This window comes from Stegodyphus dumicola, chromosome 9 (assembly GCF_044657685.1).
Source record: "Stegodyphus dumicola isolate Sdum_Otavi_A_Nest chromosome 9, ASM4465768v1".
Taxonomy (NCBI): Eukaryota; Metazoa; Arthropoda; class Arachnida; order Araneae; family Eresidae; genus Stegodyphus; species Stegodyphus dumicola.
The window spans coordinates 122,016,667-122,041,242 of record NC_140776.1 but is presented as its reverse complement, the minus strand read 5'-3'; the positions used below and the strand labels follow the sequence as shown (position 1 = coordinate 122,041,242).

The window sequence follows — 24,576 nt, the reverse complement described above, 5'->3', positions numbered from 1 at the left end:
TACAGGTTTCCCTCTATAACATGGTAGATAAGGTCCTAGAAATACCGTACTGTGTGAAACCGTGATATACAAAACTGACAACAAATACAAAATAGAAGGATGCGTTCTGAAAACTTTTAAAAACAAAATATTTTTTAATGGTGTATTATGTTGCTTCATTTAAATGTACACATTTTGAAACGTCAGTTTCCTTTTCTCCTTTTAACAAAAGACCCACCAGCGGCCGAGCGGTAACATCGCTGACCAGTGGCAGTTCGGTCCGAGGTTTGAATCCCGCGAACGGGCTGGATGTGTGGGCGTTTTCGTGGTTTTCCCCATGTGTAACGTGTATACCAGCCAGTTTCCCTTAGAAAGTTCTCCACGAAGGCATCCCTCCCTTAAGGCAGATAGCCCTCGAGTGCTTTGCCGTAATCTAATAAAACCAAACAAAACCTTTTAACAAAAGATTCAAAATTTGTATTTTCTTATCCAAAGATATTATTAGTATTTTTATTTTGAAGTTGCTTTCTTATTTTCAGACATAGCTTGAGGCTGAAACATAATTTCGCAATAATTACTCCTAAAAACAAAATGGCTAATTAGTAACACATATCCCCAAATTTCTTTGTAAAAAAGCGTTTCTTCCAAAATAACAGTTACTTAATTTATGCAGTCTACCAACTGAACATTCGGAGCACAAGATGCATAGCGCGCAAATGATGCACACGACTCAGTTTCAAAAGAATTTCGATGTGAGAAAATGCGGGTATTCAAGTAACTTATTTCATTTTTGTATGAATAAAAAAATAGGTTTTTTACATCATGGCACAGTACAGTAAATTTTTAGAATAAAAATCATGTTATCGAAGCATAAAGAGACCTTAACGCATTCATTAACGTTCTGGAAAGAAACCGTGTTACCATGCTATATGAAGCTTTTATCAATACTCTTATCGTTTAAGAGAGGTTTGGTTTGGTTTATTTAATTACGGCAAAGCACACTATTCTGCCTAAAGGAGGGATGCCTTCGCGGAGGACTTTCTAAGGGAACTGTCTCATATACACGTTACACATGGGAAAAACCTCATTCACGAAAACGCTCATGCAGCCAGCCCATTCGCGGGATTCGAACCTCGGACCGAACTACCAGTGTTCAGCGACTTTACCGCTCGGCCGCTGGTGGGCCCGCTTAAGAGAGAAATCGTGTTGTAGGAAACTGTTATGCGAAAGATACCGGCTTTGTTCTTATTTAACAAAGATCGCATACTTTAAAAAATGGAAAAAAAATAGTTTTATTATCGAGAAAACATGTTTTAATTTATTTTTCCAAAACCTTGAGCAATAAATGACATTTACGTTTTGTTTGCCTAAACATACAATGTATTTCTATTTCGTATTTGGGGGCAACTTAAAGCTAAATATTAAAAATAAAACATAATTTTAGTTTTACATTCTGAACAAAAGAATTATTTTTAAATTACAAAAAAATTAAAAATTATTACAAAAAACGTAATTTGAGTGAAACAGTTTAAAATGAAACGAACTACCTAATTTATTTCTATTTAATTAAAATCAGGAATTATTAAACTCAAGTCAGTCTGCTCGCTATAAATACCCCAAACCTGTTCTTGGTTTCAATGGCTGAGCAGCAGAATAATTTTTAGCATGCAGAGGAAATCATTGCGTCGAATTCTAGCTGAATCCCATGCCATTAGAGCATCATTATTCTGAACAGGACCCTTCGAGAGGTAGGTTCGAGCCAATCATCCACTGGCACTGGATATGGCTGGGACATGTCCCACTTTGAAAAGAAAATTAAGTTTAAGAAATACGTGACTTATTAGATAAGGATCATGTCTGAATTCAGGGAAACATATCGTTTAGTAAAGTACATCTTAATCTCAGGTAGTTCTAATGTGAAATAGTATTTTTCATTGCTAAAAGGGGCTCCACGAAAGTAAGAGTGCGTAAGACTGCTGAATATTGGTTCTTCGAACAAAATAGAGATGCCGGCGAAAGATTAGCTGTGTGATCATGTTTAAGATTTTCATTTTGTGTAACGTTAGTTTTCCTTATAAATTCGCCCACGAAGGCATTTTCCCCTTGCACACAAATATACATAGAGTGCTTTAACAAATTAAATCGAAATTCTTGTGGAAATGAGATCTTGGGTTCTAATACCAGCCAAGACCCGGCTTTGATGATTGATGATAATTTGATTTAAGATGGCTGAATGCATTCAATTCTCTGAAGTCTGTATAATCATATTTATGTGCCCATGTAGCTGGTTGTTAGTATTTATATATCAGTAAGTGAACAAAAATGAATCTCAAAAGCTTAGAAATTCGAATTCTGAGATTTTTTTAAAGATTTTGCCTAAACTTTTGGCAGAACGTACTGAAATTATATTTATCAAACTCAGCTTTAAACGAAACAATTGGACTTTTTCAAGCAAATATCGTATTTCGTTGCGTATATTATCTCTAGCGATTTAGCGCTAAGTTTTGAAATTTTTTTTAAATTTTTAAGTCATTTTCCCCTTCTTTAACGCGTTTGGAGAACAAGCTCTCTTAAATTTTAAAATAGATTCTTCCACATAGTAATTGTTTTTGTGCATGTAACAAAATCAGACCCTCGCAAACTACATGAAAAGTTCCTGTCATACCTTTCCCTTCTAGCTGTTGAACTTAATGCCAGCCTAATACAAGAACTCACCCAAAACAGAGAAGCAAATGCGAACTGACATTCGGTCTACGATTTCACCAAGTCGGCTGCACGTTCACCTTCTTAAATTATTTATGAGTAAATTGAGACCTAAGGAGTAACAGAGACAGCAGTAAGAACGAGAGAGATTCAAGTTACAGGAAAGTAGAAATGCAGATATCTTTTTAAATACTGAAATGTTAGTATTACTATATATGGTCTTATCGAAATGTAGGTTTCTTTTAAGGAAATAACATAGTGATAGTTTCTCCACAATTACGCTTGTTAAGTTATTACTGTAATTGTGTCCTTTGGAAATTTAACATTTCACACAAATTTTCTTTCTTGAATTTCGATAGGTAAAATTAGTAAAAAAAATCTGATGTCGACAACACATGACTTCCTTATGTCTACTAAATTATACGCATTTCTTGCTGCATTTCATTTAAATCTATTTCTTTCAATTATTCTAACTTAAATAATTGATTTCTCAAAGCAATTTGGAAACGACATTTAAAATTGCAAATTTTGAAACTTACAAAATGGAAATGACATTTAAAAATGCAAATTTTGAAATTAAATATCCCATTCAATTTTTACAGTACGAGAGTCAAACTTCTTATAATTATATTTTTTCATAACGAATATAAAACTTTCCAAAATAAATGTATAGGAACCGGTATATCGCATTCAAAGTTACATTTTTTTTACATGTTTACATGTACTTTTTTTACTCTGACATTGCCAAAATATGAATATTTTAGTAATTTGAAACACGTCTGTAATCGGAAGTATATGACTACGATCAACGATTGCGAAAGTAAAGGCCAGGTAAGGATTTTTAATCAGAGATAAGAATCTACAATATTTTTTGGAATAAAGAGTTGTTTATTGTATTCTAAAGTACAGACGTCACGCTAAACGCATAACGTTGTCCAAATGGATTCGGAAAGGGTCAAAATGTATGTTAGTAACTTTTATATAACAGCACCTCTTTATTTTTCCTGTTGCACCTTCCTATTGATAATGTGTCGCTTAGCCTCTGCTAGCTATTCTTCATTGTTCTGAAATTCTCTGTGGAATTGTGGAGCGTATAGCGCAGCCAAAAATGATGTGTGAATATATTTATGCGTACCAAGTCTTGCTTTACTAAGCAATAAAATTATGTGCAAAATTAATGGCTACTTCTAAAAGCTTTTCTTCTTCGTTATGCACCTTATAAATCTAATTAGTAAAAGAATTATCAAGATATCTGCAGAATTACCATATACGCCCTTTATCCGGTTTAAAAGTCCTTACCCGACCCTGCTTTTCGCAATTGTTGTTGATATGTTTAGTCAGAGAAGTGTTTTAAATGATGAAAATGCTCAGGTTTGACAATGCTAAATTAAACAAAAACAAACCCAAAAAAAAAAACTAATTTTGGAAAAAATAAATAAATGTAACGTTTATTTTGATCTTCCGATATTTATACTGATATTTGGGAAAGTTTTATACTCGTTATGAAAAAATAAATTCATAACAAATTTGACACTCATACGATAAAAATTGACCGAGATATTTAATTTCAAATGCTAATTTTAATGTTATTTTCAACTCGCTTGGAGGGACCGGTTGACCAAGTTAAAAAACTTCGAGAAAGTAAGGTTAAATGAAGTACAGCGAAAATGTGTATAATTTAATAAGCCATACAAGGAAATCAATGTGGTGTCCACATCAGATTTTTATTTATAAAGGAAATTACATTTTAAATTTGGAATACAATGAACAAAAGTAATTCTTTTAACTTAATTCATAACATCATTCCCAAAAAGAAATTTGTTTCTATTTCATTAGAAAAATTAGATTTATTGATTATCAAATATTATGATGTTGCCATACCGAAGTTACTTTGTTCAATGCAAGTACAGTGGCTCAAAAAATTGTTCGTTCACTTACGAGTTTCAATGAAATATTGCTTTATTCACAAATAAAAATTAATATTTTTAATTTTTTAATAAGACATATAAATTTTTTAGCAAATCTACATTAATTATTTTATGAACTTATTAAAACATTCTGGGGGAAATCAATCATAAAAAAGTAACAGAAAAGTTACCTCACAAGTTTTCGTACGCTTTCAAAAATTTGAACATATTAGTAAACATTGTAGTATTTCTCTCAGTTAGTATTTTATAGTATATACTACAGTATTTATGACAGTTTACAAACGTCTGGGTATACAGTTCCCCAGTTTTTTTTAACATCTGCATGAATGTTCCTCCGTTCTTCCATCATTACTCTATTTAGTTCTGTTTTTGTTTTAATATTGTGCCTTCGTACTCTAATCTCTAATTTTCTCCAAACGTGTTCTGTTGGTTTAACTCTGATGACTAAAGTGGTGTTTTTAAAACTTAAAGACAATTACAGACACCCAAAAGGCGAACGTTGAGGGCTGTGTGCTTAAAATCGTTATCCCGATAAAAAATAAAAATGTCTCCAGTATCCAAATTTTGGGCGGATAATTTTAAATTATCTTTTAAAATATTAAAATAAAGAAATGGTTCATTGTGCCATTAATAAATACTAAATTTTTTAATCCTGATGATGACACGCACCTTCACATCCACCTCCACCGCCCACGCAATAGCACCTCCACCGATATGCTTTACTGTACCAACCAAGGTCTTGGGATTAAGCTCCCCATTTTTTTCCCTCCATACAATTATGCAACCATCGGAATTAAAAATATTAGATTTGCTTTCTTCTGCAAATAAGACATGATTCTAATACTCTTTGGGCTTATTTACCATTTAGTTTGAGAAAAAAAGCCTAACCTTTTTATTTTTTACGCTTGCAAAACGTTTTCTCCGAGCAGAGTGACTATGAATCGAGCTGATCTGAGCACTCGTCGAACAGTTTTAAGTGAAACTGGACTAGAAAACGTTTCAGTAAATTCCGTAGAAATCTTTAAAACACTCAAACATGTATTTTTCACAGATTTTCTAACTACAAATCTCTGGTCACAATGAGTCACGTCGAGTCCTCTTTGCCAGACAACCTCTTCTTACTTTATTTTGGATCCGATTTTTTTCTTTAAAACATGTTATCACATACTACACTGTATAATAGGATAAAGTTACTAATTTAGCGACATTCCGGATCGAATTCGCATCCTTATGATAAAAAGTTTTCAAACTTTGAATGCTGTTCGCTGTTTTCTTTCGACTACGAGCCATCTTTAAACATTAAATAAAATATAACGAAGTAAGCAAACAAAACATAAAGGCAAACAATTTTTTAAACGTTACGAAAATACAAAAACTGAAACAAAATAAGTAGACGATAATTTCATTTATGAAATTTTGCGAAGCGTTTCGGTGTATGATCACTTTTTTAGCGTGTTTTATCTATGCGTGCTTACATTTTCAATTTTTGAAAAAGAAAATTTAAACTTTGAATTCATTTTTATTTTAGAAAATTAAGTTTGGTTTCATTCAAAGTCACATGGACATGATATGAAAAAATATTGAGCTTTATATTATAATTCAGTTCTGGGCTACAGCGCTTTTTCTGTAAATTCTTTAAGTGTACGAACACTTTTGTGAGACACTCTATTTGTGTTTCTAGTTTCTGTTTGACCGTTTGAATAAATTTTTGTTGAAAAATTAAGAAAGGAACTTAAGCATTCAAAATTTGAGTAGAAAATTAAAACTACTGACAGCACTTAATATAATTTTAAAATTTAATAATTAATTAAACAATTTTAATAGAGGTAGCCATATGCTGTTATCATCTTTCTTTTTTCAATATTTTTAGACTATATTTTTTATGAAAGATTACCAATAAAACATTTATTAGTTAACTACATTGATTTAAAATTCTATTAACTGCTATACCTAGCACTGTTTTTTTATTCATTTTCAGTTTTTGAATTCTTAAATTTCTTTTTTTATAAAAATTTTATTAGTTAATTCAAAAATATGAAATATATAAGAAAAAATATTCCTCATTACCTCTTACGCTCACAAACCATTATGCTAATATGCGAATTTCTAAAGCTGAAAACTCATGTCTGCAGTGTTATCGTCATGTAGTGGTTTGCAGGTGCTGTATTTTTGCCGACAATGTTTTAAAACTGCTATATTTTTTATCACGATGTTTTGAACCACGATGCTTTAAAACTGCGATATTTTCTCCTTGCTTTCGTTTTTTCCTACAATGTGTTTACAACGTTTTCGCCTTGCATTATTTTCTCCTCGACGTTTTCGTTCGCGATGTATCTACCGCGATGGTTTCAACGGATACCCATCTTAATTTACAAGAATCTAGCACTTCAAACCGAAACATGTTATGCGTTTTTGAAGGATCCGAAAATGTACCTCTGTTTATCAAAATTAAAATTGTTGACGAAATATCCGAAATTGCAGCATTTTGAGAGCGTTACAACACGGGATATATACCATTAAATGTAAATAAAAATGTCGAAGATGAATTAGTTGAAACTGCTCAGAATTATTATTTGTTGCTATTTAGAATATTAAAAGAACAATGGGGTTTCTTAATGCAAGACTGTTGATCAGAAAAATGTTTAATTTTAAATAATAAAATTATTAAAAAGTTAAAAATCAATTATTTAAAAACTTTTTAAGATTTAAAAATTAATTATTTATTGAATTTAAATATTGAATTTTAAAAGGTTTATTTCATTAGCAGTGTCATGAATTAGTCAGGGACTTAGAAGCTGCAGTTTTTGTAATAAATACCTATTCATATTACAGAAATTTAGGCATTAAAACAATGTGCTAAAAAAACTAATTTATAAACAATCACATTTTAACGCTTATATCACACATTTGATTAAATTAGTAACCTATCAAAAACGCGATATTTTCCTAACAGTTAGTAAGTAAATGTATTCTTCCTTATTTATTTAGCCCCTTTAGTATATGTTTATATTTAGGATTTTATATTTTTAATATATATAGAGAGAGATAGACAGATAAATAGATAAATTATTTCATATATATAATATGTGTGTGTGTTTCATATTTATCAGTTATATTTATTTATCTTTCCACACTATCATAATTGCTACGTAATATGTTTTGAAAAAACATAAAAACGCAAATTTTCATTAAAACTTGTAAAATTAGTGAATGTTTTTGCGTATATCAAAAGGTAATTATTTTAGATCAGTTTTATTCAATAAATGCTATTTTTATATTGCGGTATTTCATAATCTCGCATTCAAAGTTTTTATTAGTTTCGTACTTCAAAACGCTTTTATACAAATGTATTGTATCACAATGCAAATCAGATACCTTACTTCCATTCTATAGGATTAAGTATTCAAGTTACAGATTTGAAGAATAGCAAATAGTCTTTCTGCTATTACTAAATCATTAAAATTCTCATAATGCGTTACAAAATACAAATTAATTTAATGCATATATTTCTTAACAACGAGGGCAATATATCTTCTAAACAAAGTTCCGTTTTCTTCCGTTAATTAATTCCTAGAATTTCTAGATTTCATAATGAATTATTTTGCTCATCATCCGTATTTCTTTCATTCTATCAATCATAAAATGAAAACATTTCTCCTCGTGTTAATCTCTCGTTAATATGAATTTCAACACTAATTTTACAAAAGTAGTCTTTATAATTTGTATTCATATAAAATTAACATACTTTTTTTTATTTTAATCATACTACTCGCTAGCTTAGCCAGCAGCTTAAAGTAGTTATCTTAAAGAGAAAAAATATATAATGACTTTAAAGAGTCCAGCTGGTGTCATTTCATAAAATATTTAATTTCTCTAATTAGACATCTCATGATTTAAATGTAGTTTTATTTAAACCAATCGGATTAAACAGTAGAAAAAAATATTTTTAAGAACTACTTCTATTGCTTTGTTTGGTTTATTGCTAAATCTTAAATAGCTTAAATCTGATAATTGAATATCTTACACATTATTAAACAGCAATACGCTTGCGCAGCGAAGATAAAAGCATTTTATTTCGGGCAGTGGCAACACATTGCTTTTAAATAGTCGAATTTGTTGATTAAAATTAAAACATTAATTAATATCTTACATTTTGCCAGAAGGCGTGCTGTCTGGCAAGTTGAAGGGGGAAATGTTTTATTTCGAAAAGTGTTTCCAATGCTCGATTTCAAATAGGAGTTTGCTAATCAAAAATTCATAAAATTCTTGCAAAATACGAAATAAATCTAAAACTAATTCGACGCTGAAAATTCGGGCTTCGAGGTGCACATGTTCGAGTATTCAGAATTTGATAACTTTAGGTGTCGCCGTTTTTTCGAAATAAGAGGAAAATACAGACATGCATATAAACAGATTCTTCACTATTTAATAGTAGAGTAGATATGAAGTGTTAGTGATTAACATAAAGGGAACAAAGAGTAACATAAAGGTAAAAATTGCAACTATTTAAAACAATGGACGCGAGAAAATTCGATATAAATTGTGAAATATCTCTTTGCATACTAGAGTTAATGCTGAAAAGAATAAAAATATAAAAACTAAAACTATTTCTTTTAAAAATAATCTCGCATTCGAAACAAATAAACTCTGTTCGTTAACGCTGACATGTCAACCTTTCATACCGTCGCATTAAAGAAATTCAAAGAAGGGGAGGGAATCAGAGTGAGCTTTTCTCGCATCCTTGCACATGATCAAATACAAATGGTGGGGTATGAAGTGAAGTTTTCCTTCCGCGGCAGCGCACTAAAGCCTCTCACTCGCCTCACAATGCAGTTTGCTTTTGCCAGACTATTGGCAGGGTGCTCGTGACGTCAGCCTTTCCTGCCCTCCTTCCCTCTGACTGTCGCTATGGAGACGACTAATGTAAATCCAATTTCGATCGACCAAGAAGCCCCCGGTTTCGAATGCCCATGCTCAGAGTGAGAATCGCTGCCGACAGAGCTCTGCGCAAGAACGCTATGAGAAGCGGTCGAAAATTCCGATCTATCCGTCAGGTGCGCTGCTCGGGATGGTTCCGGATGTGTCTGTGATGGGCGCGAGGAGGATAGACTGTGGCGTTGGTACGATGCCGTGGATCCTTGGAGTGGTTCTTTAGGTCGGTTACTCAGGACAATTTTGATCCTTCGGAACGACGATAGTGTTGAGTTGCTCTGGCTTCTCGTGAGGAGTGTGCTGTGTGCAGCACCGCAGCAACCATGGGGACCGTACTCAGCTTCTCCCCTAGGGAGAGGAAGCCCACTTATGGGGAGTACAACCTGAATAACTATAATTATGAGCAACTAAATAATGCAAAAAATAAGGACAAAAGCGGAGGAACGGAGAAGAGTAACGCTAATAATAACAACCAGAATCACCATCACAGCGCCCACCATCACAATTTCAAGAAACATTCGTTGTTCATCAATGCCCTTAGTTGGAAGCACTTCACTGTGTCCAGCAAGAAAAAACAGGAGAAAAGTAAGAATATCCGACAACCCTTGGACAGTATCCATTCCATCGTTGATAATAATAAGAACATTCAGAACTCTCTTTCCTGCTTCAATGTCAAACCAGGGCTCGGGCAACTGGATGTGGTAGTCCGGAACAACAACAATCTTGACAATGCTAACAAACTGAAACCTGCACCCCCTCCACTGCCACCAAAGCCTGCCATCCTAACTGCTCACAATCTGGTCAGGCCATCAAATCATGGCGCCATCGGGCCTTTGGCTTTCACGTCCAGTTGCGGGGCCGGATTGTCCAACAAAGCAGTCCTCAGCAACAGCGCGTCCGTACCATCGGCAAGTGTCAATGCCAACAATGTCGCGCCAAGCCCCCACAAGAAGACAGTCATCCAAGCATCCACTTCGGAACTGCTGCGATGTCTTGGGGAGTTCCTGAACAGGCGCTGCAGGAAGCTGAAAGATTTCCACCCAACAGATGCAGTGATGTGGTTGCGAACTGTGGACAGAAGCCTTTTGATGCAAGGATGGCAAGACATCGCTTTCATCAACCCGGCCAATGTCGTCTTCTTGTACATGCTAGTGAGAGACCTGGTTGGAGAGGATATTGAAACGGAGCGTGAGCTTCAAGCTGTGGTCCTGACGTGTCTCTACTTAAGCTACTCTTACATGGGCAACGAAATCTCGTACCCCTTGAAACCATTCCTTGTTGAGGATTCCAAGGAGAAATTCTGGGATCGATGTCTTCTCATCATCAATCTCCTGAGCGGGAAGATGCTACGAATCAACAGTGAGCCGAGTTTTTTCACCGAAGTTTTCACCGAGTTGAAAGGTTGTTGTTCTATGACTGCGTAGCGATGACGTAGAACTAGTCAATATTTTTCATGTTAATACGAATATAACTAATTGCACTGGGAAACGGACAGTGATAATAACTTCATCTTAATCTAAATATTTATGTCATCGTCAATCATGACCTGAAATGGAGACTAAGTGACGAAGGATAAATTTAATTTCGATTGAATCAGGTAAATAGTTGAAATCATTTAAAATTAAGTTTAAACATTAATCCTATCTGCAAATATTAAAAATTTTATAGAAAGATTTTTTTTAATGCACTGAACTGTTGATTTGATAAAACTGTGACAGTTGCAGTGTTACTTCCTAAATATATTTTCCTTTGTTTAATATCGAATCTATGGTACTTCCCTGTTCTAATTAAGCCTAAAACTTTTAAATGAAATCTAAACTCTTATTAGGAAAAGCGCTAACTTTGAGATTTTGAAGCAGTTTGTATATCCGTAAACACAGATGTAAGTTTTGTAATCAAAAATTATTTGAAATGCTGATTAACTTTATAATAGTTTTCTTAGAATATAAACGAATTTTCAAAGTTATAAAAGAATTTTAGCTTAAAAATTGCAGGCCTGCGAAATTATTTGGTATTTAATAGTTTAATCGTACATTTAATAATTCTGATGTAAGATATAGTCACATAAAATTAAGCTGATTAGTCTGGCGGAAAACTTAAACATGAAGTAGAAAATATTTTGGTACTGAACAGATCTTCCATTAGCAGGTAACTGAAGAAATAAATGCTTTTTGTTAAAATACTGAAAACGTTGAGAGAAAAAATCCTGCAGACAGTAAGGTATAATATTTATTGATTTGGATAGCTTCGAACTGTATTTAGACATTTGGTTTTTTTTAACCAGAAACGGAAGTACAGCAATGGCGGCTGGTATTGATTTTCTGGAAGAGACGCGTGGTAATCTACACCATATTAGATGTTTCTTTTCCTACTGTGCTACTTTTGAGCTTCTAAGAACTGCTGCTGTGTAAGCACCAGCAAATTTTCGACAACCTTTTGCAGGAAATGGAGTAACGATTCGAATAGTCAGTTTAACTAATTAAGGTTTCAAACCACTTGAAGCATAATAGGAAAAATTTAACATAATCCAATATATATTAGATGTCAAGCAATCCTAGAGCAAAATATAATCGCAAAATTCTTCGATTAGATTAAGATCCAATGAGTTTTGTAAACTATATTTTTATTTATTGGCCGCGTACTAACATATCTAATAGTTTTAAATGCTAATTCTCTAATTCTAAATTTTGTTACTATTTCCCTCGTAAATCTGCTCATTTATAATTATCTCACATTAGTGTATTTCTTTTAGCATTAATATATGACCATACTGGCTGCTTTAAGCTGTGGGTTCGTTTTAATTAAATTAGTATTTATTATCTATCAAGGCTTAAAATTGATATATCTAGAATCGCACAAGGTTTTATATTATATACCTCAAATATATTATACAATACATATATATATTTGTTAATGAAAGATGTTTTATTAAGTAATATCAGACATCAATGGCATAAATATAATTTAAAACTAAATATTAAACACGTTCAGACTGTGTACAAGTATAAAAGCAGAGAGCAAAGTTGTTTGCATAACATTATATTAGCTTTTTAGATACATCTCCTAGTTAAGAAGTATCATTTGAAGTTGAGGTGATAAAAAATAAAAAAAGAACAGAAACTTTTTGTTAAGGTATAAATAAAACTAAAAATTAATGTATATATATAGAGAGAGAGAAAGAAGTTAATACAGATATGTGAAAGGTATGAAAACTTTCAAAATCTCTTCAGATTCAATTAAAATCGTAATCAAAATTGTGCGTGATACTTGAACTACATGGAATGTGTCTAAACATTCTGCATAAAGAAATTGAAATTGCTTTCTGAGGAAAATCTTGCAGTAAAAAAGAAAAGAAAATTCAAAATAATACATTTATTTATATTGCCAAAAACCATTTTTATAAAAATATTTCAATGTCCAGTATAGCTCCTTAAAATCAAACTTCGTAAGGCTATTAAATAATTATAAACAAAAGGCTAACGCCATCCTTCAAATCTTAAACGCAAAGTAAAATATCCACATTTGATCAACTGAAGTTGATATTAAAAGTTCATTGAATAAATAAGAACTCATTAATATTCATAAAATTAATGATGATAATTAAAAAAGAAAAATTGAAGAAATGTTTGATACATACCGGAAAGCAAACTGTTATCCTTTGTAATTACTTATTTTTTGCTGTATAAAATATGTTAAATTATTCAAACAGCATCAATCATAAATAAGGAATTAATTGTGAATCAATAACAGATTAGATATCAATTGAAAAATATATTAATTTTTAGAATATTAAATAATATAAATTTTGTGTAGAAATGTATAAGCAAAATATTAATTTCTAGATAATACATTCTTATTAATCGCTAATACCGCTAGACTATTTATTATTCACGACAAAATTAAATACTAATTTAATGAAAATACGCAGATCTAATTAATTTAAAATGAATACGCAGATCTGTCTAAGGTTTCTAAAGTTTTCCAATCAATAAGATAAAGTTTAGGATTAATTCAACTATAAATATTACTTAATTGCATGTAAAAACAGCATTTATTTGGGTGTAATGTTACTCCTAAGTTTTAAAAATGTAAAATATTTTTCTTTTCAAGGTCTCATACATATTTTAATTAATGAAATACTGGGAATCAACTGGTTTCAACTGGTTTTAAGACACCCATTAAAACATTTATCATATTTGATCATTAAAACAAATCCTAAAAAGGAAATATAAACACTTACTTTTTTAATTTCATATTACATGAAGATTAATTACTTAAATTTAAATTAAGCTCTTTAATCAATAGTTTGAGACCAAACTCAGCTGGAGAACTTGCATAGCGGTTGTTTGATCAGAAATAAACCTACGCCTATGTGAATGTTTCTCTGCGATAGAGCTTCCAAAGCAGGAAAACTGCTTTTAAAGGTAAATAAATTCTGAAAATGGTTAAATAAGGAAGAATTGGCGGTAGTTTCTTACAATACTTAGTACAACACTTAACACTACAACGATAGAGAAATACAATACTTAGGAAATACATAAAATTAGGAACTGAGAAAAAATCAGCTGCTAAATTATTATTGATAGGCTATACGAAATAACAAAAAATTAACATTTTGAAATCCTAATATCACAGCATATTGAGAAATGCTGGTAAATAGTTACAAGGCATCTTGGTAAGATTAAAAACAAAGCTTTGGTATGTTTTTCTAATAGATACAAAAGGTGACTGGAAAGAAAAGTGTATCATTCTTTAATTCGGTAATGGGAATTTTGGAATTTCCGGTGATATGTGTGAGGCGTTCTTCTATTCTGAGCTAACATCTTGATCTAATATATTTCAGTATTTCAAGGCATACAGTAGCTTTTAGTATATGTTATTAGACAGCAGAAGGCACTGTGTAATTCTCTTTCAAATCGAGTAAAGCCAAAACAGAAATCTACAAAATATTTACCACCAGGTTAAGGAATTGTACTATCGCCTGTAGTTTGGATGGAGGACTTCTCCAATTTTTTAAAATTATCCATATTTTTATATGAAAGTTGTAAACCTTGTACTGTATCATAGGCGTATTACTTTTAAGACCATGCACATTTCTACAAATAGTTTACATAGTCAGATATCTGTGAATATTCACCAATATTTTCGGTCACTCTTAAATATAAACTTGCAAAAATTTGAAACTGAATTTAACCTTTTGTCATTGTAATATAGTAAATTTTTATAACGTATTTAAGTTTGAATGAAATATACACATATTTATGCTCCACACTTAATCATCTCATCCTTATTTATTTGTACGTAAGTGAAAAACATTAACGGGTTACTAAAATTATGTATATTTATTTTATCATTACTAACGCAGACATGATACTGATTTTAAAAGCAAAGCAAATATAGAGAGAAATACTGTAAATTAATACCGCGAATTAGAATAACTCCAATTTTTATTTAAGTACATTTAAAAAGTAAACTTTCTTATATTACAGCCACTGTTAATTGCATAAATATACATTTTGATAGCATAAAAATATTCCACAATTCCCCAAAATATTTTAATACAGAAATTTGCCAACGATGGTGACGTAATATTTTTGGCTGTCAAAACTTTTTTGAGATTTCATATGGCTTTGTAAAGCTAATTCAGCAGCTAATTTTCCCATTCTTAATAGAAGCGTTAATGATTACAAATTATACGTTAATGATTACAAAAGTTTTAGGAAATTATGTAATTTGTCACCTAAAAATGTTTCCTTACAGGTACATCGTTTTTCGAGGTTGAAACGTTACTCTAAAGCAATAATTCCTTACTTTCATGGCATAATTCACTGCATTAGATTCAGATTATAATAAGCTAAGGAATAATATAAATAGCAATTAAATTAATTTTGTCAGTATCTCTATGAAAACAAATTAATATGTATTTATTAATGCTTACATAATAATTATTGTTTTACAATTTAAATAGTTAGTTGAAACATCAATCAAAATTAAATCGTCTCCCATGACCTTCTCATTCAGTCTTTCAATTCTTTCAGTTAGCTTATAACTATTTTGATCTTCTAAACTTTAGAAGCTAGTCATCATTTTGTAGCACTGATACTGATTATATGAGATCAGAAAGACTCAGTACAGTAAACGATGTATATATAACAAGCTAATACATTTAGAATGTGTCTAAGTAGTATTTAAATGTATTGCTTAGACATCCTGGAATACTGCGGCAAGTTACCTAAAGTTTAAGGAGAATAATAAGTCTTTAACATGAGACAAAGAAATTTATAAAATATAATTTTTATCAGATTGCACTAAAGTTTGATTTATACATCAGACTAGGCTCTGAGTGAATCCTCTTTCACATCGTTGAATCTTTCAATGTAAAGGAAGGAGATTCATCGCATTGGATAACTAGAAATAATTTCAATCTCAGCTCCAAAATTCTAGGGAGTTTAAAAAATCTAAAAACAGAACATTCTAAAGCCTATGACTATTGTGGAAAACGTTTAATAGATTAGATGTACGAGTAGAATTAAATATATCTAGGTAAAGAGATAAAAGTGTACTGTTCATGGAAACATTTTTAGGAAGAAAAAAGATTAAGATTTAAATCTGTGTGTCAGGTGTTGTTCTGAGACTTATTTTCTAAACCTTAAATATTCCAAAGTGAATTTTCTGAACTGAAATCTAATCTAGAACATGTCGGATAATACATAAGAATGTTAAATATAGGAAATATCTGAAATTTGTAGAGTTATTCAGGTTTAGATATAAATGACTATAGTTACCCTATCAAGTCATCAAATGGGCCAGATCTGTTCGTCCTTTAATATTTTTAAAACAAAATCGTTAGGAAAATACTGCGTAAAATTGAAGTCAATGTATGCAAACTGTATATGAGTGCGGGGAGGATATTACAGAACTAGGTAATATAAGCAGGCTAAATCAAATGAAGCCTTAATTTAGCTCAAAGTCGACGTAAACTAAATTATTTTAAAATGAATGACCAATGCTGGGAACGTTAAGACGCAAGATTTTCTTAAATTAATAATTTCAGAAATCCGCTTTTTAAAATTAATTATTATAAATTTGTACATTTATGGAAATTTTCGAATTTTCGGGTTTAAAAAATCCAAAAAAATATACCAAACGTTAAAAAATTGACAATAATTCTATAAAAATGTTAAACTTAGAGGAACTATTAAATAAAAGAATACTTGAGAAAAGTTTTCTCATTTTTCTTGTAAACTTTCATTATAATTTTAACAGCAATTCAAATGACATATTTGCAAAAATAAGGTAAGGAAATAAACGTCATTGCGTAAGTAAAAAATATTACAAATATTTATTCAACTCATTCACAATGTAAATAATAACACAAAAGTGAGTACGAAATTTTCAATTCATTAAAAAAATAACAATTGCTATGCAAAGGTCTTTCCATTGTTATTTTGATACTACCACAGCCTATTGTTTATTCGAAGAAGTAGTAGTTATATCTCAACTTCGGTAAATTATTCTTTAGGGGATTTTATTTATTTATTAATTTATTTATATTGTATTTATTTATTTATTTATTGTATCCTGACATCAGCATTCATTTGAACTGATTAAATATTAATTTTCTCATCAGTTTGTAGCAAATATGTAAATGGTAACCATATATGGACATTCTATTCTGTATTCTAATGCCAGTTTCTTAATAAGTATTGTCCATCGTGCTTTGTACAAAACAAAAAGTGTGTTTATAAAATGTACTCTTAGTAATTACTAGAAAGCGCCGGCAAAACGTGCAATATGAAAGAATTCGGAAGTACCTCAAAGCCAGGTTCTGGATTCTGTGTAAAATAAAATGATACTACCTTTGTACTGTTTCGAATGTCCATTCAGTGTACACCATAAAGACCGCAAAATAAAAATATTCATATGAACTGAAAAATGTTAAATAAATAATATATTAAGTTTTATTTATAAATGTGAATTACTCACTAGCCAAGTCATGATTAGAGTGCTTCTTATGAGTTGACTTAAAAATTTAATTTCTGCTTTATGTCAACTTGACAATGAAGAACACTCACTTCTTTATGATGTTTGAATTAAATAATATCATAAGGATTACTCTCAAGGCCCTGATTTCGATTACATGTGCTTTTTGTTTTATATTTCTCGAGTATTTTCCTCTTTTGAAACATTTTTGAACTCCCCTTTACTAAGTAGGCATATCCTATCCACAGGAAACCTATTACGTAATCTGTCAGTCATCTCTATCACTGCAAGTTTTTTCCACAAGATATGAATATCACTTTTAAGAATTTTTCCGTATCGGCATTTCTTCGCTATTATCCCATTTTGTCCATGTTCGAAAAGGATTACATGCAGAAAGGGAAAACCTACTCCACCGACACATTCTTAGAAATATACACTCAGAGCTACTTGCAGTACGCTTTCCTAGCTCACTAAAATACCCTTTATTTCCTTTTTTGGCTCAGCTGGTATAGTCTTACGGCTGTAAGTTGGATTAATGACCTTCGACGTTTCCAGTTTTGAAACGAGACTGTAGGATAAAGAGACTGTATGCTTCTCTAAGTAAAGTATATGTTGAAAGAAGCTATTTTCGATGTGAAAAAGTATATTCTGACAACAGATTTCACTTTTGAAACATCAAGAAGCACGTATAAGTCAGCGCAATTCTAAAACATTTATTTAAAGTTTAAACTTTGGAAGAAAAAGATAAAATTCAAATGATGGATAGGTGTCACTAAGTGAATTTTAATCCATTTGCCAATGCTTATCAATTGTGTCATTTTTATATCATTTTTTAAGCTTATTTTCCCCAGTTTATGTGTTTTTCCAAACATCTTTAAGGGCATTTACAGTGAATGTTTAGGTTATCGAAATCCGGGCTTTTGTTGTCATATTCAGCTTGTTTCTATTTATAAATTTGCATCAAAATTTAATTATTTTCATTAATTGTTTTTAAGATGAAATTATATTTTATATACTTCTTTGTGCGTGAATAAATTTTAGAAGTCGTTGTGAAGCTGACTTCATAATGTTTATTTAACATTTTGGAAGTGTACATACATGCATAGAAAATAAATTTTGAAAAACATTTCAAAATTTGTTAACCTTATTTTCAGTAAAAATTTTAGGAATAAATCCTTCCAAATGAATGTTTGTAATTAAAGTCGAGAATTTAAAAGGGCATTTAATGTTTATAAATCTAATGGAAATGAAATATAATAAAGGAAATGCAATTGAGAGAAATACATTTTAGTTACAAGTGTTTTGAACTATATTGTATTTTTATCAGGCTATAGCTATTAATGACCTCAAATCCTAACAAAAGCTGGGATTTAAATACATTCAAGAGTTCTTCCATACATTCCTTAATTTTATTTAGATGTTTCATGTTCAGATTAAAGTGTTTTATCGTAGTTATAAAATCTTTAAATTCTGAAATATTAAAAAGAGTATTTTTATGCTACTGTGATACTCTTATTTTGTAAATAGCAAAGGTATTACTGTTGCAAACGTTGAGTTTCCTTCTTTTCTGCTGATACCCGTGAAAATTCCTCAGCTTTTATTTATCTTAAATACAGTGAACAAGGAAAAAGTGATTTTTTGCTATTCTGTAGTGTAGTGAGTTTTGTACGGTGAAAGTGAACTCTGTATTTATGTGAACTTTGAGAGAATGAGTAATACAATTGTAATTAAGTAGGTGTCTTTTTTCCTTTCATCTTGCTGTGTAATTATGACGTCTGTGTTTTGAAATTTAAAAAATTGTTGAACTGTTAAATTTTATTGTGGAATGAAAACAATACAAATGTAACATAGTTGATACTCAGTAAAAACAAAAAGTAATTACACCATAGCACCTTCGCATGAAATTTCACTGTAAAACTTCCTGCAATGGAAAATTAAATTAAAGAAAATTAAGTAATTTATATTTAAGAATAGTAAATTTAATAATACCTAATTATGATAGTTTTTCTTGATTACATGGGAAAACAATCAAGTCATGTACATTTGATATTTGTAATTAAAACTTTAAATATCTGACTCTACGATAATTTTCGTTAATCCTTAAGAATTGCGTACGTTATTTGACCTTGACTTCATGATTCGACTTTGACGTAATGGGCATCCCGCCACTAGATGAAAATAAATATAAAAGTTTTATTAGTTACGTTTTTATCTCCTTCTAAAAACTGGAGAAGTCTGAAACATTTTCCAGTTATTAATTACTTTAGCAAATATTTAAAAATGAAAAATAATAGTTATAAAGTAAATACATTATTTAAGCTTTAAACTTAAGAGATACATTTTCCTTATTATATTCAATATGTTATAAAATGTTTTTTGCCTCTAGAAATTATTAAAACTTTTCTGAAGTTTTAATAATTTCTAGATAATAAGTAACAACTAATAAATCAGAAAGCAAAAAATTCCTTTCTGATTTATTAGTTGTTACTTATAATTCATGATTACTAATATTTGAAATTTACTAAATGAATTTTTCATATTTTACCACAAAATAAATTGCTAAGTTAGTGGATATACAGTCGAATGCCATTATAACGAATCCAGCTTATAATGAGCTTATAATGAGCACCGGGATATAACGAACAAATCTTTTTCGTACTGTTCAATTTATTGAAACTTAATATTACTTTATACGAACCTTCAGAGGTCTGATATAACCAACTGTTCGATATAACAAAATCCGATATAACCAACTGGATGGATATCTTCGACTGAAATTTTTTGAGTGCTTTCACATGTTTTTCCAAAATTTCCGCAAGTTTAAACGAAAAATTTACTAAACCTTAATTTCATACACGTTCATTCGTAAAGTAATCTACATTCCATTCATAAAGGAAAATATTCCACATTCCATTCATAAAGGAAAATATTCCACATTCATAAAGGAAAAACAGGATCCACATTCCATTCGTAAAGGAAAACCCTTTTACATGACTTATTTCAACTTCACCATCATTTTTCTCTGTGCTCTAAACAAAGGCTATGTAAGACAGGTGTGAACCAAACGTTACGAGAAAAACGAGGGCAAAATAAGCATATCTTAGTACACATATGGTCTTAGTGACCATTGAACTTGAATAGGCATAAAACGAACTTTAACGTGAATGGGCTCTTTGAATCTATTCAACTCTGAGACAGAGCTGATATATTTAAGTCTGATGGATATTTTAAAATTTTTGCTATTCAGGGAAAGAGGAAATAACAAATTATATGAGCTTTGGGGTATGCAGTTGATACCTCTTCTAGGGAATAAAAGTTTGCTTTCCAAAGACAGATAAAATTTTCCCACGGTCTGCATCTCGCCAGGAAAAATATGTAGGTTTTCTTTTTGTACTTGGAAACTAGAGTTAAAGTTCTGCAGACCATACTAGACAATTAACGACTTATCACTACGTCCTAAACAACTCGCAAAATGTTGAAGAAGATTAAAATATCCATTTTGCATTGAGTATTAATGTAACAGAACAGGCACAACTTGTGCTGTAGATAAAACGTCCGCCACTTGTCGTTTTTAAACTTAACTTTACAATTAAATTCAAAAGTTGATAACGTAATCTGAGATTACACATAAAACAGGCTAAAAATACGTTAGTTCAGATATTTTACCCTTGAATATTTGAAACATCGGCTAGGGAGAATGCTAAAGTCGTAATATTACTTTTAACAAGAGCTGGTGAGAAGACTGACAGTAAGACGCCTTTGCCAGAAACTCTAATCTTCAAAGCTTTCAGCTTAAAGACGCAACCTAATTTGCATTCTAGTGAGGAATGAGGAAAAGAGAACTTAAAGTAAAGCCTTAAATTGCAATAATTGGTTAGTAAATATAAGCTACTTTATAAATTACATATTATTTCTGTTCTCAGAAGTTAAGTAAGAGTTAAATTTGTCAATACTTTTGTTATTCATATTTAGGGTTTTTATATCATTGTTGATATAAAATCAATGTTATAAATGAGTATTTGGAGAGAAGAATTATATTAATGATATTTAGTCTAAGTAATTTATCGTGTAAAATTATAAATACATAATGAAAGCGGAAAAGAACTAGGATAAGTTTAATAACGGTGCATGATAATTATTGAAATTAAATCTTAACTTGTCGGCATACATGTGGCCTGGATTGTTACCCCTTAGAGACACTCGTCGTTTCGCTTTTTCCAACGCCGCAGAATGCAGTAAAAATGAAAAGAAGTAATTTGAGACTTAATTGATCACACTTTCTCAACAGCAGAGTTGTATCAAGATCGCACGAAGGGAAGGTCACTTACAAAAATCAAGAAACAGGAATGCACTTCCGGCTTCTCTTCAGCTGGTATTGCAAACGAACTACTGCTCATTTGAAAGCGTGCCTTTAGAAGATCGTGTTTGCTAATTTTGAGATATGAACACAAAAGAAATTTTTTCCCTGGCTATGGAGATGAGTAGATGGAAATAGCTCTTGACAGCTGGAGAAAGGGAGTGAAAATTATTTCTATGGCCACTTTCAGAAACACAAAATTTTTCTTTGCGTGAAAAAAAAAAAAAAAAAAAAAAAAAAAAAAAAAAAAACAAGAAACAAGAAACAAATATTTAAATTTTGAAAAAATAAAGTAGCAAATATTTGAGTTTTGTAGAATGGTGAGGGGGTTAATATGACTTTTCTGTAAATTTAGATTTATTATTCACTTCTTTTATTAAATATGCATTGTTAATTAGTATAGCGAACTAAACTTCCGTTCTTTGGTAGTCCGTTATACCGAGGTTCGACTGTAATTCAATACATCTGGCTACGCAAAAAAAGGCAAAAAGCATATACGTCATTAAGCGTGTGAATGTTTAAATTGTTTTCAGTTTCCAAAACTCCAAAATGAACAATTTTAATGATAACATTGGATTTTATGAGAACATTTTCAAGATTAATATGAAATATTAAAAAACAAGACATTTTTAAAAACTATACTTAAAACATTTTCATACTTGCAAGCTTATTTATTATATCATTATGGCACAACTTCATAGGTAAATGACTTATGCAAATTGCGCTGTAATTTTCAAACATACGATAATCCACATTTGTTCCTGACTTGAATCATATTTCCCATGGTAACAAAAAACAGTTATTTGTCTTAAAGCAGAGTATCTTCCATAAGAAGCTTTACAGTGAATAATCTACAGAACCTAAAATAAAGGATTTGTGATTTATATCTGCCATATTAACCTTTACCAAAGACAAAAGCGTTTCCGTTTTAAAGAAATAAAGATAAGTTTCTTTCTATTGGGACAGTAAAAATGAATAAATTACAAGTAAGATTGAGATATGAAGAAGAAAAGTTACATGACTTGCTCTGATTTCTTCAAATATGATTTCAAATATAAATCAGGATTTTGAATAAAATTTAAAATATAAATTATTAGAAATTTTTACTTTTGAATAAAAGTAAGGATTTTCTTATTTTGAACTTTAACATTGTAGAATTTTCTGCAATTATTTTTAATATTTTAATAGCAAAAATGAATTTTTTTAAATTAAATTTCAGAAAATGTAGAAACTGCGTAATAGCAGTTATGCATTGAAATCAATATTTTGTAATATTCGTATAATTTTGGCTTCCATACGGCAAATAATCGCAGAAATTTGTAATTCCTTTTTAATTTAATAAAGAATTTTTTACGTTAATTTTTTCTCTTTTAATGATTTTTGAATTTTTTATATATATTTATGACGCGTGGAAGTTTTCTTCTTGGAGATTAATTGTTTAAAAGATAGAATCTTTTACTTGTTATATAAAGCCTAAATATACTTGAATTTTATGATTAAAAGGCACCAAGGAGAGAAACTCGCTTAATGTCACTTATGTGGAAGACAAATTTACAGAACATAATTTTCTTTCTAGTTAGAAAATAAAAGATTTCAAGGCTATGAATGTATGAAAAAATATGCTCGGAATAAAATTATTTCCGAGCGAATAAAATGCTCGGAATAAAATTTCCTGAAAAATTTCAAATCGTAAAAAACCTTTTAATATGCCAGATATAAATAAGATAAATGAACATATATATATATATATATAATAAGAAACACTAAAAGAATTCGAAGAATGCTCATGAAACATTAATATTTTCCGCAACTCTAACTTGAATTTATATTTAGTTCAGTAATAAATACTTTTAATCAGGGGTTCTCAACCAGTGAGGAATTCATCCCTGGCAGAATATCATAGTATCAGTGGGCAATGAGGTCAGCCTTTCATTTAATTCTATTATGAATATAAAAACTGTTTTTGTATTCAATAGCATTATTTTCTATACTTTTTATTATTTAATCTATTAAATACGTTAAAAAGTAATCTAAATTTAAATAAATGTATAATTGCATTCTTCGAGTTGGGGAAAGGAAGAAAAGAATGTTCTTCTAACAAGGGAGAAAGGGGGCATGGGACAAAAGAGGTTGAGAACCACTGTTTTAAATGGCTTCTAGGTAGATGTATATGTGTTCTATAACTATAAATGAAAAAAATGTGCTGTTTTCCTTTTTTTAATAAATAATATTCTGTTTCTTGCTTTTTATGCTGTCACTGTATATATTGCAATTAATAAAAGTTTATTTTGATGTGTGATACGTTTAAAACATGATGTTATTGATGCTACGTTTTATATGTTGTTATTTAATGCAAATCACTCTTAAAAATATGTCTTAATCAGGTTGATGTTGGAGTTGGGATAACAGCGTTTTGTAGATATTATGTACTCAAGTATGTCCATATACATATATACATATATATATATATATAAATATACAAACAGTAAAACCTCGAAAATCTAGTAATGTAATTTCTTTTTCACTTTTAACATATACTACAGTTTGCTGCAAAGGTTTTCACAAACATTCACGATGCTGAATAATATTGAACACTAGAACACTACTTCAGTGTAAAATATTGTGTAAAACCTAATTATATAAAGTTTAATCATACTTTTATGCTATCTTTTGGAGTTTCAGCTTTATGCCCGT

General features: G+C 30.4%; 1 protein-coding gene across 1 annotated transcript; it reads left to right on the top strand.

Annotated features, from left to right (window-relative positions):
• The first annotated feature begins 9,589 nt into the window (after positions 1–9,589).
• On the top strand, positions 9,590–24,181 carry LOC118183692 (cyclin-dependent kinase 5 activator 1-like). The gene has a single exon (XM_035353315.2). The coding sequence runs from the start codon at positions 9,866–9,868 to the stop codon at positions 10,964–10,966; it is 1,101 nt and encodes a 366-aa protein (XP_035209206.1). The 5' UTR covers positions 9,590–9,865; the 3' UTR covers positions 10,967–24,181.
• The last annotated feature ends 395 nt before the right edge of the window (positions 24,182–24,576 follow it).